The following is a 14,856-nucleotide window of genomic DNA, read 5'->3' as shown; positions in this document are numbered from 1 at the left end:
TCTCTCTCTCTCTCTCTCTCACACACACACACACACACACACGTATATAGATCCAGAAAGCTAATACCATTCATAGTCCCTCTTGATCTTGAAACATAAACTAATTTCCTTCCTCATAATACTCTATCTTCTACATAGAACCAGAAGTGGAGAAAAAAAAATGATACTAAATACAATGTAGGCATTTATTATTGGTTAGATAGGGACCAGACTTGCAATTTCTGGGGTTTGATTAAAAAAACTACAAACACAGATACAAATATATATATATATATTGGTTTGATGTGTGCATACTTTCATGTGTGTACATATATGTGGTAAATATAAATACATTATGTTCTCCATATATAAATACATATGTATGTATATGCATGATACACAGAGACATATATATATATACATATTTGAAACTATGCTGGATCCTTCTGACAATGTAATTTTGTAGTATTGTTGCCTATATCTGAAGATTTTAATCAATTTGAAATGTACTGTGTACAGATAGTACCTATGAAATGAGTGTATGAAGTTTCTTCCTTCTCTATGACCCTTTACTTTCAAATGTCAGTGAGATTGTGGCTAATGAGGTGCATCTGTCCTACATTTGTGAATTATGTTTTCCTCATGAAGGATAGGGATGTGATTGCATTGATATGGAGAACTTTCTGATGAGGAAACTCCCTTTCCCAATGAAGGTCAGCAGTGAGTTGCCTAGTCCTAGATCCTAATAGTGAAGGGATTTGGCCAAAGTCATATGACCAACATGTGTCAAAGATGAGGCTCTAGTTACTCAATGCCAGCTCTCTTATTCATGAATATTATTTTAAAATAAACTTTATTTTATTTGAAGAGGTTTTTTTTAAGAAAAAAGAAAAACTCTTGAATAGGAGTAAAAAAGCAACCTTAAAAACTGGCCAGTCAGTGAAATGATGGACGTTAGTGCCTTTGGTAAATTGATGATTTTCCCAAACCAAGTAAATATGTCCCAGTTGTAAATAGACAGGGAGTTGGAATTTTATTCTATTCTCTCTTCAGTGACCTCCCAGGTAGATGGGGAGAACTTGGGGTGGATAGGGGTAGGGACAGGGGCAGGGGAGTGGGGGAGTCCAAATCTTATTGTAAAGTCATTAAATCTCTTTAGGTTGTTGCATAGCCCAGAGTTTGGAACAAGCAACCTTACAACTCTGGGGTTTACTTGGGCAATATTTATTTTATAAAATGAATAAATATCATCATTGTTAGTTGTCTCTAAAGGAACTTCTTGGATCAAAGAATCTTTGTGTAGAAAGGTTCATTAAAGGTGCTCTGGTCCAACCACAGTTCAGTAATATCCCAGATATTTTTATCTCTACTGGAATACTCTCAGTGACAGGAAACTAACTACTTTAGGAGAGCTCTTCTATTTTTGAAGAACTCTAATTTATAGAACATTTTTTCTTCCCTTGATGTCAAACCTAGTTCCTTCATAAGCAGCCTAGCTAGTTAGTGGATAGAAGGCTGGACCTGGAGCCAAGAAACCTGACTTCAGATTCAGATAACTCATTAGCTATGTGACTCTGAGTAAGTCACTTAATTTCTGTCTTCCTCAGTTTCCTCAATTGTAAAATGGGGACATAGCAGCACTTACCTCACAGGGCTGTTATGAGGATCAGATGAGATAATATTTGTAATGTTCAACACTGACATGTGGTTGGTACTTAATAAATGGTGTTTTCTTTCTTCTTATCACTGTTCCTTATTCTGTCTTCTGTGGGAATTCAGAATGAGTCTGCTTCTTTCCATGTGACCTCCCTAAAATTCTGAAGAGAGCTACCTTACCTCCCCTTAGTGTTCTCTTTTTCATGTATGTTTTATCTCTTATAGAGCATCAATTAATTAATTAATTAAATTGCCCTGACTTCTTTGCCTCTCAGTGCTTTAAAGAATACTTAAAATATTTCTTTGTGACCCTTTGATTTTATCAGGATGCAAGATAATATGACATTTATTCTTTTAATAAAGGGGAATTCTTCCAGTTAATATAGTTATCATTATCATTTGCTTATTCTACTGCTTTATTTATCAAGCACTACTTCCAGAAGGAACCTCCCCTTGCTTTTCTGCTTTTCGACCTAGGCAGCATTTTATGAGCCTTGAGGAACCTGGGTCAGGATCTGGATAGTAAAACAGTACCTAGTACAGGTGAACAGGGCTTTGCCCTAGGGTGCGGATTTCCCATGGGGCAAAACCCACTTCCTTCCTATTTACACACCTGTCTTCATGCCTCACCTCAAAGTCCACCAGCAGGGTTCTGTGACCCAAACACCTACCAGGGACAGACTCTATATTAATGGGTACCTCCTTTCCCAGAGCAATTCCACTTACTGTCATACTGTTCCTCTGTGATTCTTCCATGTATTCCTCTTAACTGAATGCTTTGCTGGGGGATAAATCCTATCTCTACCAGTGAGAAATTCTGAATTCACTATAGTGAATAAATAGCATTTTTTCCTCTCTAGAGCAGGGATTCTGAAACTTTTTCCATTCACAAACCCTTCAGCATTTCTTAAACTGTAGGTAGCAACTCCATATAAGGTTGACCCTCATATAGGAAGAGTATCATTTGATATGTCTATGTGGCATATGCAAATTATAGAGAAAAGGAAATGTACAGATTCTCTTGTTTCTGTTTTTACAGGGCGTGATTATGAAAAATCTAAAGTCTGCAAGGAATTCACCAATCTGGGAAAAGATGACTTCCAATCTTTGTATGTATATCATATTTATTTACACACCATATCTGGTAGGTTGATTCAATAAGAGATAGAACTTTAGGATCAGTCTAATGGATCAAGTGGTCACATCCAGGAAATAATTGAAAGACAACAGAGTATCTGGGTTTCCCCCAAATTTTTATCTTTCTTTGGCCAATATGACCTGAAATTCCACCTTAGGTGACAGAGGCAGAGCATTGGTTCAAGAAAGTCAACAATAAAGTATCCTTTGGGAATACTCTGATTCCAGATTAGTTACTGGTTTGACCCTTAGGGTCCTGAAGAAAATTATGTTCAGGAAAGAAAAATGATGGTAGGGGGAGAAGGAAGAAGTGGTTAGAAACAATAAGCTTTAGGTTTGGGGGTGGGGGTGGAAGGAGACAGAGGATGGGCAAAGAAGATCTAAAGAAAAGGAGGGTCAAAAATTTATTTCCCTATATAACTTGATCTAAAACAGGAAGTAAGTTGACGTAGTCAAGAATTTCTCACTTAAACCACAAGGCAGGTAATTCTGTGTAAAACTGCTACATAGATTTTTCACAGGTTTATTTCAACATGATTTATTGTAAGTAAAAGCAAAATCTTATCTGATAATATATAACCTGAGGTTTTTCCTCTTTATTCCCTAGATCATTTGTTTTGTACAGCAGAAAATTTCCCAGTGGCACCTTTGAACAGGTCAAAGCCTTAGTGGAGGAAGTTGTCTCCTTGACAGAGACATGCTGTGCCAAGAAAGCTGACCCCAACTGCTATGATACAAGGGTAAGTCTAGATGACTGCATGGGGCTCTGAGGGCCTCCCCCCAAAACCAGGCCAGTAGAATATGAGGAGAGCAAATGCAAGGGTCTAACGTGGCAAGTAGAACACCAGCACAGCAGGTCTCTGTACCCTCAGTGTGAAGGCACCATGCAGTCCAGAAGTCCCAGAGCTCAGGGCAGTTTGGGGAACAACAGGGCCACACTAAAGGAGGGAACTCATTTTGGGAGAGTTGGGCTGGTTTCAAATCATTCTGAGGATATGTCACAGAAGGAGAGAGCTTCAGAATCAGAAGTAACCTAAGGAGCCAACTAGTCCAATCCATACCAGACATATCAGACAAGTGGTCAAGGGGTCATTAAGCTTTTGTTTCAAGTAGATAAACAGACATACAGAAAGATAGATGGATAGATAGATGATAGAGAGAGAGAGAGCGAGAGAGAGAGAGAAATAAGACAGATGGACAGATAAAATAGACAGATAGATAGATAGATAGATAGATAGATAGATAGATAGATAGATAGATAGATAGAATAGATGGATAGATAAGATAGATCAGGCAAATAGACAGACAGACAGACAGATAGATAGATACATAGATAGATAGGTGGGAATGGATACATATATACATATATGTGTGTATTCATCAATATGATATAGATTGAGAAAAAGGAAAAAAGAAATATGGAAGAGACAGAAGGGGAAGAAGAGGGGAGAGGGAGGCAGACGAACATGCAGAGAGACAGAGTGATACTTAAAAATTCTCTTTGATCTGGTCACCCCTCCTAGCTCAGTCCTGCCTCCCCTGCCTTTTATGGCTAATCTCCCTGAGAAGTCCAACTCAAATAGTTTCCTCTTCCTCTCCTCTCATGTCTCTACAACTTGACTTCCAACCTTATTATTCCACTGAAATGCTTCTCTCCAAAGTTACCAAGGACCATAATCACCACACCTAATGCCCTGTTCTCCGTCCCCATCACTGCTGACCGCTCTGCAGCCTTTGGCGCTGTCCACCTCCCCTTTCTCCTGATGTTCTCTTCTTTCTCAGTTCCTCTTACTCTCCTTTCTCATGGTTCATTTCCTACCTCTCTGACTGCTCCTTCTCAGTTTCTTCTGCTGGATGTCTAGACAGGTCAAACTCCTGAGCGTCCAGTAAAGCTCTGCTGTGGCCTTTCTTATGTTTCTCTCTATACTCTTGTTTGGTTATCTCAGCTGCTCCCATGCATTCAGTGATCATATCTATTTACGTAACTCCAACCTTCCTCCTGACTTCTGCTCTTGTATCACCTCAGTAACTTCAATGTCTTCTCATTACTTCCAGGATCAAGTATAAAATGCTCTGGTTTTAAATGACACGGCCTTTTCTGACTTTTCCAGCCTTCTTGCATCATACTGCCCTCCATGTATTTTATTCTCTGGCAACATTGGTCTCATTGGTCCTTGCAAACTGCAACACTGCATCTTCCAATCATGCTCTTTTTTCATTGACTTATACCCCAGTCTAGTATGTTCTCCCTCCTCATCTCTGCCTCTTGGGCTTCCTGGCCTCAAGAATTACCTCAAATATCACCTTCTGCATCAGGCCTTTCCTGATCCCCATCTGCCCCACCCCCACGCCATTGCTATTGCCTTGCCTCAGAGATTATCTATCTTGTACGCGCATAGTGGTTTGCATGTTGTTGCCCTCATTAGACCATGAACTTCTTGAGAGCGGGGATCATGTTGTTTTGGGGGGGGGTGTGGAGGGGTTGCCTTCCTTGGTATCCTCAGCACTAAGCATAGTGAATAACACATAAAACTTAATAAATGTTTGCTGCCTGATTACATTGAAAAACAGCCAGAATCTAATAAGGAGAAATAGAATAAGTTGTATATATGTGGGTATATATGCATGTATATGCATATATATGCACACATGCTCATTTATAGGTGTAGGTATACATATATGTACATATATATATATACACAAATATATTCTATATGTATATACATGGACACTCAAACACATACTCATGACCCTTTATCTTTCCTCCCAGATTGAAAGCACTTTTAGCATTTTAGTGCTTTTAGTATTGACTTTTTTCTTGCTTTCATCAGAACTTGTTGGAGAGAGCAAAGGTAAAGAAGAAATGGGAGAGTAGACCTAGAAGGAATAAAAAACAATTAGCAGAGATTAAAAAGATGTCAGTGTTGGGAGAAGTGGGAAAATGCAAAGGACGCATGAAGACCGACACTTGAAGCTTGTCTATGATTTCCCTACTTCTGAATAAATGATTACGAATTTAATCAAATTGTAAATTATATCAGCAAGTGACTACAACTGAAAATTGAAACTATTAACTGATTTAGCTTAGAAAATGTAAACAAATACCAACAGGGGAAAATCTTGAAGGCTTCACACATAACTGTTGTGGGATAGTGTGATGAACAGAGCTATTCATTTTTATTTGCCCCACTTACTACTGATCCATTACTTAGATAGTTTTCCCAGTTTAAACACACCTCTGCTCTGGAAAGTTGTATCAAATATGTGTAGTTCTCTCTATATTGAGCAGCTCTGAGTTCCCAGTCAGAGGCAATGTCCTGGCAAAATACCTCATGGATAGATCTCTCTCTCCCTTTTCTCTTATGATTATCTCCATTTATTTGTCTTGTTACTTCCAGTAAGTACACTTAGACTAGCAAAAAGTCTTTGGTTAACACTTTTTATTACAAACAAATACCAAATATTTAAAACAAGGAAAGTTACATAGACATTAATAAACCTTGAAGGAAAGACTTCCATGAGGAACCCAAGGGAAGAAAGGATTATTACCCTGGGGTCTATAGTTAGAGGAATTTTGGCAATACAAGTTTCTTTCCCCACACTTCTCATGCCCAAGCAGTCTCTCTGCCAGAGTTCTAGTCCCTTTCTTTACAGTGGTTACTTTTAACTATGCTTCCAGGTCTTCAGCTCTCCTTGCTTTTGTTCCATGAACCTTTACAGGATGTGAACTCCTTTTGAGTCTCTTTTCTGGCCTCACTGAACTGATCTGTAAAGGCCACCTGAAGCATTTTTCATCCTTTGTTGCTTTCTTTCTGCTTCACTCATGACACTAATACATAGCACAAATATGTATTCCCCAGCATAGTGCATTTTTGTTATTTTGTCTCTTTTCTATGATTAGGTCTATAAAAGACCAAGCCCCTTACTTGTGAATCTGCTTTCTACTAATTAAAACAAACACTAAGGGGAGGAGTCAAGATGGTGCAGTAGAAACAGGACTTCTGAGGGCCTCTGGCTTCCACCTCCTCCAATTCATGTAAAAGGTGACTCTGAAGAAACTTTGGAGCTACAGAACCCACAAAATGACACAGAGAAGATAACCTCCTGCTGAAGAGAGTCCAGCAGGCCAGCAGGAAGTGGCCAGCGCAGTGCTCTGGGAGCCGAGCCCAGCATGCACAAGCCAAGGTTCTAGCCTCAGGGTGGGCCTGACCAGCTGCTGGCTGGAGGGACTTCAGATCAGCAGCAGCTGTGATAGTTTCCAGAATTATCAACACGTAGATGCTAAGGACAAAGTGAGAGGTCAGTGCAGTGTGGACTTTGGTATCCAGTAGTTCGGGAGTATGGTCAGCCTTTACCCTTTGGGTGAGGAGTGATTGAGGCTGAGTGGCTGTGCAGCCACTCCCATGTGGCAGCTTCAGCTCCTGGCCTGAAGGTTGTAGGGGGACAAAGTGACCAGTCTGAGGGGTAATCCCTCTTGCTTTAACCTGCTTGGATCTGGATTGCAGTCTAGGGTGGAGGTCCTGGGATGTGTGTCCAGCTTACCAGAGTGTGTGGAGGCTTCAGAGAGGGCACCCTGTTTGGCAGCTGAGAAAACCCCAGCAATTGGGACAAAGCTCCCCTGTCTGATGGCAGAGTCCTACTGTAGCAAAAAGTCCAAAAGTCAAGAAATTAAGTGGCAACATGAGCAAATGAGGGAAGCAAAGAATGTAAATTTTAAAGATCTTCCCTGCCTCTAGACTAAAGTGCAACTGGAGCCTGGGGTGGGAAGCTTGTTTTTCAGAAAATACTTTTTGATTGGCCAGTGGGTCAAGAAAGTTGTTATATTCTCTGAGCCAGGAGAAGACTATATAAGCCCTCATGTGTAGCTTTGTTTTGGGGCTCACTTTCAGAAGTGTTCTGTGCTAGCCATTGTCCAGAGCCCCCCGGCTTTGAAACCCAGATGTTGTTTGGTATGGATGTAATGGTTGGACAGTTTGGAAATCTGTCTACTTGATCTGTTTCTGTCTTGATAATTCTGTCTGTATATTCTGAAGTTCGGGGTGCTGACCTTTTTCCCCTGAACGAGGTAAACGATATATGTCTGACTGATTGAAGTAAGCTTGTTAACCCATTTTGAGTTGCTTTCCTTTATCAAAGCAGATCCAAGAATCTGTGTGAGCAGCCACCCTAGGGACTCTGGGGTGCTTGCTGCCACAGCAAACCAACTTTACACTCCTATTTTGGGGACAAAAAGGATCAAAGCATGGAACAGGAGGAAGACAGCAAAGTCAGAACTCCTGCGCCAAAAGCTTCCAAGAAAAATACAAGCTGGTTACAGGCCATAGAGGACCTTAAGAAGGATTTTGAAAAACAAATAAATGAAGTCAAGGAAAAATTGGGAAGAAAAATGAGAATGATGCAAGAAAATTACGAAATGGGAGTCAACAACCTGACTTAAGAAAATAACACCTTAAAAATAGACTAACTCAAATGGCAAAAGAGGCTAAGAAAAGCCAATGAGGAGAAGAATGCCTTAAAAAGCCAAAATTGCCAGATGGAAAAAAAAAAATCTCAAAAGCTCACTGAAGGGAATCATTCCTTCAGAATTAGATTGGAGCAAATGGAAGCTAGTGACTTTATGAGAAATCAAGATACTATTAAACAGATCCAAACAAATGAAAAAAAAAGAGGAGGCAATGTGAAATATCTCATTGGAAAAACCACGGACCTGGAAAATAGATCCAGGAGAGATAATTTTAAAATTATTGTTCTACCTGAAAGCCATGATCAAAAAAAGAACCTAGAAATCATCCTTGAAGAAATTCTCAAAGAAAACTGCCCTGATATTTTAGAACCAGAGAGCAAAATAGAGGTTGAAAGAATCCACTGATCACCTCTTGAAAAAGATCCCAAAAAGAAAATTCCTAGGAATATTATAGCCAGGTTCTGGAGTTCCCAGATGTATCAACAATGAAATATTCACAATGCCTATGGAAATTATAAATATACTGATGTGGTTATTAATCACAAAATATACCAGGCTCTCTACATTGGGCATAAAACTAGAACATTTATTAAAATACCAGAAAAGTGAATCCCAGAACCAGAAAGTCAAAGCCATCACAGTAGTTATGAAATTGGCACACATAGTTAATGTAGTAAACACCCACATTCTCAGACCTTCAAAACAGAACAGGCTACCTCAGTCAAAGTTCCTCCTTTCCCCACTCACGACAACTGATCAGCATCCAGGAAACTATTCCCAGCAACTCCAGCCCCCTGCAGTTCCGGTCCCTGGGAGTCCTCAGCAGGAGTCCTTAGCAGAAATTCTGTCTGGCTCAAAAAAAAAGGGCTCGCAACTCTACCTCCACCTGGGCCCCTACTGCTACCACTGCTGCTGCTGCTGCTGCCCCTGCTGCTGCTGCCAGTCACTGCAGGAATTCTAGCTTGGTTTCTGCTTCCTCTTGCCCCACCCCTTCCTGCTACATCAGCAAGTCCAACAGGGCGTGGAAGAGCTTTAAATCCCATAAGCCTTGCACCAGATCAAGGAGAAAATATTACAAGCATCCAGAAGAAACAATTTTAACATTGTAGAAACACAATCAGAATAACCCAGGATCTGGCAGCTTCTACACTGAGGGATCGAGGGCTTGTAATATGATATTCTGGAGGTCAAAGGAGCTGGGATTAAAACCAAGAATCACCTACCCAACAAAACTTAATATCATGTTTCAGGGGAAAATATGGTCATTCAGTGGAATACAGGACTTTCAAGCATTCTTAATGAAAAAAACAGAATTGAATGTAAAATCTGACATTCAGACACAAGAAGCAAGAGGAGCATGAGAAGGTAAACAGGGAAAAGAAAACATAAAGAACTATCAAAGCTGAACTATTTGCATTCCCCCATGGAAAAACAATAATTGTAACTTATGAAACTTTTCTCAGTGTGAGAATAGTTGAAGGGAATAGAAATGTGTATATACACATATCTCTATATAGGAGGGTATATGGGCATATGAATACATATGTGAGTGTGTGTATATATGTTTAGAGGTATACATAAGACAGAGAGCACAGGACGAATTTAATAGGAAGGGATAATACTTAAAAGGTTAAATAAAGAGGTAAGAGAGGAATATAATGAGAGGAGATGGGGAGAGACAGAATGGGGTAAACTATCTCATATAGAAGAGGCAAGGGAAAATGGTTACAATGGAGGGGAAGAATAGGAAGGCAAAAGGGAATGGGTCAACCTTATTCTCATTGAATTTGGCTTGGGGAGGGAATGAAATACACACTAAATAGGGTATCTCACCCTATAGGAGAGTAGGGGGTAAGGGGATGAGAGGGGGGATGATGGAAGGGAGGGCATGATGGGGGGGAGGGAAGTTGGAAACACTCACTTTTGAAAAGGGACAGGATCAAAGTAGAGAATAGAACAAGTGGGAGGTGAGATAGGATGGAGGGAAATATAGTCAGTCTTTTACAATTTATCCACTATGGAAATGTTTTGCATAGCTACACATGTACAACCTATACTGAATTGCTTATCTTTCCAGTAAGGGTGGGTGACAAGGGAGGAAGGGAATGAATCTGGAATGCAAAGTTTTAAAATCAAATGTTTAATATATATATATATATACACTATTATTAATATTATTTTATATGTAACTTGGAAATAAGATATACAGGCACTGGGGCATAGAGATCGACCATGCCCTACTGGAAAGTCAGAGGGGGTACGGGAGAAGATATGGGAGAGAGCAGATTGGAGGAGGGTATATCCAGTGGGATAGCTATTTTGAGGTGGTGGGTAGGGGAAATACGGGGAGAAAATTTGTAACTCAATATCTTGCAGAGATTAATGATGTAAACTAGAAGTTGATAAAGCATTTAATTAAAACAAAAACAAACACTAAAATCATACCAAGATAAAATAATTGTAAGCAAGGAAGAAAAAAAATAGTAACTTATTTTTAACATATAACACTTTTTATCATTGTCAGAAGACATTAAGCTTATAGGAATGATTTAAGTTAATAAATGTATTTTAAAATTTAATCACATCTTCTCTTGGTAAGAGGTTGAAAGGAGAGGAGGAGCATTACATGGAGAAAATATGCCAGCAAGAATCCTGCTTGAAAATATCATCCTCACACTCACCACCAATCAGAGATTCATTAATTGCTAACTTGGGAAATATTTATGTTCATTTTCTAGTCATTTACAATTCACTGTGAATTATATCAATCATACCATGATATAGTTTTCTTCCTGAGAACTACTACACAACAAAAAGGAGAGTTTAGAAGTACAGAAGGCAAAAGAAACTTGGAGAGCCTAGAGTTTTTGTCATTGAAATGGTCGATGATATGAATAGTTTTTCTAATATTGAACCAGCCCTGCATTCCTGATAGAAATCTTGCCTGGTTGTAGCGTATAATTAGTGCTTTCTATCTCAGAGCTTATTATGAGGAGTTTTTTGTAAACTTTAAAACATTATTAAAATGTGAATTGTTATCCTACATGTCATTAAATATCAGCATTTGGCTTAGAGTGATGAAATGTGTTTACAATACATAGGACAGTAGGATTTAGAGATAGAGGGGGCTTTTGAGGCTACTTATTTCATGCTCTTTCATTTTATTATCTTTTTTTTACATCCGAATTATCCAAAGATTTACTCTACTGCTATACAAGAAAGTTTGCAGTAATGACTTAACTTTTTTTATCCTATTTCTAAAACAATTTCTAAAACAGACTTCCAAATTGGCCGAAAAGTCGTGTGAAAAAGATGCTCCGTTCCCCAAGCACCCAGAAACTGACAAGTGCTGCACCCAAGAAGGTCTTGAGCGAAAACTCTGTATGGCAGCTCTCACTCATCCAGCCCAAGAGTTCCCAACCTACCTGGAGCCATCAAACACAGAAATATGTGACTCCTTCAGGACGGACCCCAGGGGCTTTGCCAACAAGTAACCTCCCTCCCAACTGATTTTATTTGCATATATATGCCCACATGTGTTCACATATTTGTTGTGTATGTGTTTTTTTGTTGTGGTGTGATAGAAATGTGCTGGATTCTTCTGGCAAAATGAAATTTTATAGCACAGTTATCCATTTCTGAATAGTTCATTCAACTTTGTACTCCATACTCACAAAGAGCATATGAATTTCTTTCTTCTCTTTGGTACTGTGCATCCAATAATGATTGGTCCTATTAATAGGATGCTCCTGCCCTACATTTGTGAATTTTATTTTCTTCATAAAAGATAGAGGTAGACACTGGACCTTTGATTTCATTGATTGAAAATCCCCCAAAGGAGGAAACTCCCTCTTCCCTTGCAAGTAGCTCCCTGTAACTTAGAAAATTTCTCTGTCTTAAAGATTGCCTAGAGCACTTCAAAGGCTAAGTGACTTGTCCAAGGTCACACAGTCAGTATGTGTGGGGCTTGAAATAAGTAAGGTCTTCTTGTCTCCAAGGTTAGCTTTCTAGCTAATTGGCCATACCATTTCCTTCTTGAAATTTTGCATAGACTATGAGTCAAACTTTGCACTATACCTGGAGGTTTGATCCTCAGCTTCATTTAGCAAAGTCCTACTAGTTGGGAACTGAACAGAATGATCTAACCCTACAGACAATACTTGAATAGAATGCCTATGTAAAATTCAACTTCCAAATATTTTCAAAACAAATTTAAGTAAAATAAAATCTATTTGCCTTTTTTTCTCACTAAAGGGTAACTTGGAAATAGAATAGCTTCCAAAGAGAATTTAAAACTTCTTTGGTTTTGATTTATTCTTTTCTTTGGGAATACAAGGACCATATATTTTCCTAAGAATATGGAAAGAAGGACTTTTTGAAAGATGTAGGTAGGCCTGCATTTCTTCTGTGCATAGTAGCTGACCTTAAGCAGGTTGTTTGAGGATTTTCAGTTATTATCATTTTTTAAAGAAGTTTAACAAATCCAAGTTGTCAAAAGCTTCAGAAATCTATTAATCTATTTAGCCTTTCTACATTTTCGCTTTAAACTAGGAGTCCCCAGTTTTTGGTGTCTGTACTCTTTGGCTCTAAGTAAACCTTCCTGTACCCCTTATTCAATATGAAAGGAAAACATTCTAGAGTTTATCAAAACAATATGCATAAGAGCAACACTTTAGAGTTTGCACAGTGCCTTTGAAACATTATCTCTTTTTCCTAGCACAACAACCCCGAGAGGGAGGAGTTATTATTATCCTTATTTTAGAGATGAGGAACCTGAGCCAGGCAGAAGTTAATTGACTTGCCCAGGGTCACACAGATGGATTTGAACTCAACTCAAGATTCTTGACTCCAGGTCCAACACTCTATCTATTGTTCAACCTAGCTGCCTAAATAAAATAAACAAAATAAAAATATTAATTCATTTTAATAAGATAATATAGTTATTTATCAAATATTCCTTATAACCCCTTAACAGGTTTCTTATGACCCAGAGAAGGATACATTTTACCCTGCATCAGAAATCGCTTTATGCACATAAATGCCCACAAAATCAGGGGAAGCATAAAATTCTCATTTGAAATAATAATTAAAATTTAACCCATTTTTTTTCAAGACCTGACCAATCATTCTATTTCTTTCAGGTTTTTATATGAATATTCAAGCAATTATGGACAAGCTCCACTCCCCTTGTTAGTTAGTTACACAAAGAATTATCTGTCCATGGTGGGAACCTGTTGTACATCAGACAACCCCACAGCATGCTTTGCCACAGAGGTAAGTCCTTTGCATCCTTGCCTGTTGGTCAGTGCTTTCATCTCTTCCACATATGATTTTTAAGTTAGCTTAAGTAGTTATCTTAACTGAGCTGTTTTACTACATTTCTGACTTGTTGAGAGTTGAAATTGAGTCATGAACCAAAGTCAAAACACATTAACGCTCAAAGGGACCTAGAAATATTGGGCCATATTTAACCTTAGATCTTCCAAAGTCTCTCTGAGTATACTTCTGGGTATGATATCTACAAGAAAAGCTCTATGGTTATTTTTAGAGCAATATGTCAGACTTCCATCTTGATATAAATGAGGGGATTTGTTTCCAGTGTCACCATTGAGAAGCTAAGACAACCCAAAAGAATTCAATAACCCACCATCTTGGAATGATTGTTGGAAGATTCAAAGAAGAGGTGTAGTGTGGTTAGAATGTTGAACTTAGAGTTAGAAAGAGATCTCTTCTAGTCCTGCCAGAAAAATGGGTGATAATGAGGACACCTGTCTCATGGGACTAATGTGAGGATCAAATGGTATAACATATGTGAAACACTCTGCAAACTTTAAAGCCTCTATTAATATTAGTTGCTATTATATATAGTTGCTATTGCTATTATATAAAGTGGTTAGAACATGATAAAGTATTCTATAAATGATAGCTCTCATTTCTCCTCCTTTATTCCAAAAGTAATAATAGTATGGTGCCCTTCCTCACCTTCTCTCTCACAGACTCTAAGGTAGAGAGGTCACTTCTCCCCCAAAACTTCCCAGAATTTCTACCCCTGTAGCCATCATAATACTCTGACATGCCAGGCTTGTGGTCTGCCTCCCAAATTCATCTATTTCTTCTGTCTGTTCAGATGTTCTGATGACATCAATACTGGTTCTGCTTCTGCTATTCTTGACCCAAGTGGTCTGTATTAGACTGCTCACTTACCCAAAGGTCATGGCCCTTCCTGTTGGATTCTGGTCCCAGCTGACAATAGGTTTGTTGACTTGATTGAGAGAGTAAGGCCAAATCCTAGAGTGATGATGAAACTCAGATAATAATATTGCCATAAATAAAGGTGTCATTCACTGGTTTTGCCTTTATTTGTATCCTTAGTGCTTAACTCAGTGCTTGGCACATAGTAAGTGCTTAATAAATGTTGGTAGACATCACTAACTGATGGACTTTCCCTCACTTGTTTATGTATTTCCTTACATAAATATGTGTATGTGTATAAATATGTTATATATATATATATATAAACATATAATATGTGTTTCCCATTCTTTCCCTTCCCTACTCTTCCCCCTAAAATGTACACACACACACACACACACACACACACACACACACACACACACACA

General features: G+C 38.7%; 1 protein-coding gene across 1 annotated transcript in view; it reads left to right on the top strand.

Moving 5' to 3' along the window:
* GC (GC vitamin D binding protein) overlaps positions 1 to 14,856 on the top strand; it is a 47,208-nt gene that overhangs the window by 16,085 nt on the left and 16,267 nt on the right. The window contains exons 2-5 of the mRNA XM_069098122.1: positions 2,675 to 2,744; positions 3,380 to 3,512; positions 11,515 to 11,726; positions 13,378 to 13,510. Coding sequence (XP_068954223.1) covers positions 2,675 to 2,744; positions 3,380 to 3,512; positions 11,515 to 11,726; positions 13,378 to 13,510 — 548 coding nt within the window. The remainder of the gene's footprint in view (positions 1 to 2,674; positions 2,745 to 3,379; positions 3,513 to 11,514; positions 11,727 to 13,377; positions 13,511 to 14,856) is intronic.

This window comes from Petaurus breviceps, unplaced genomic scaffold, assembly GCF_028583685.1.
Source record: "Petaurus breviceps papuanus isolate PSGF00001 unplaced genomic scaffold, PetGlider_PUasm1.0 126, whole genome shotgun sequence".
In the NCBI taxonomy this organism is placed as follows: domain Eukaryota; kingdom Metazoa; phylum Chordata; class Mammalia; order Diprotodontia; family Petauridae; genus Petaurus; species Petaurus breviceps.
The sequence above is the reverse complement of the archived record's forward strand: the minus strand, read 5'-3'. Positions and strand labels throughout refer to the sequence as shown.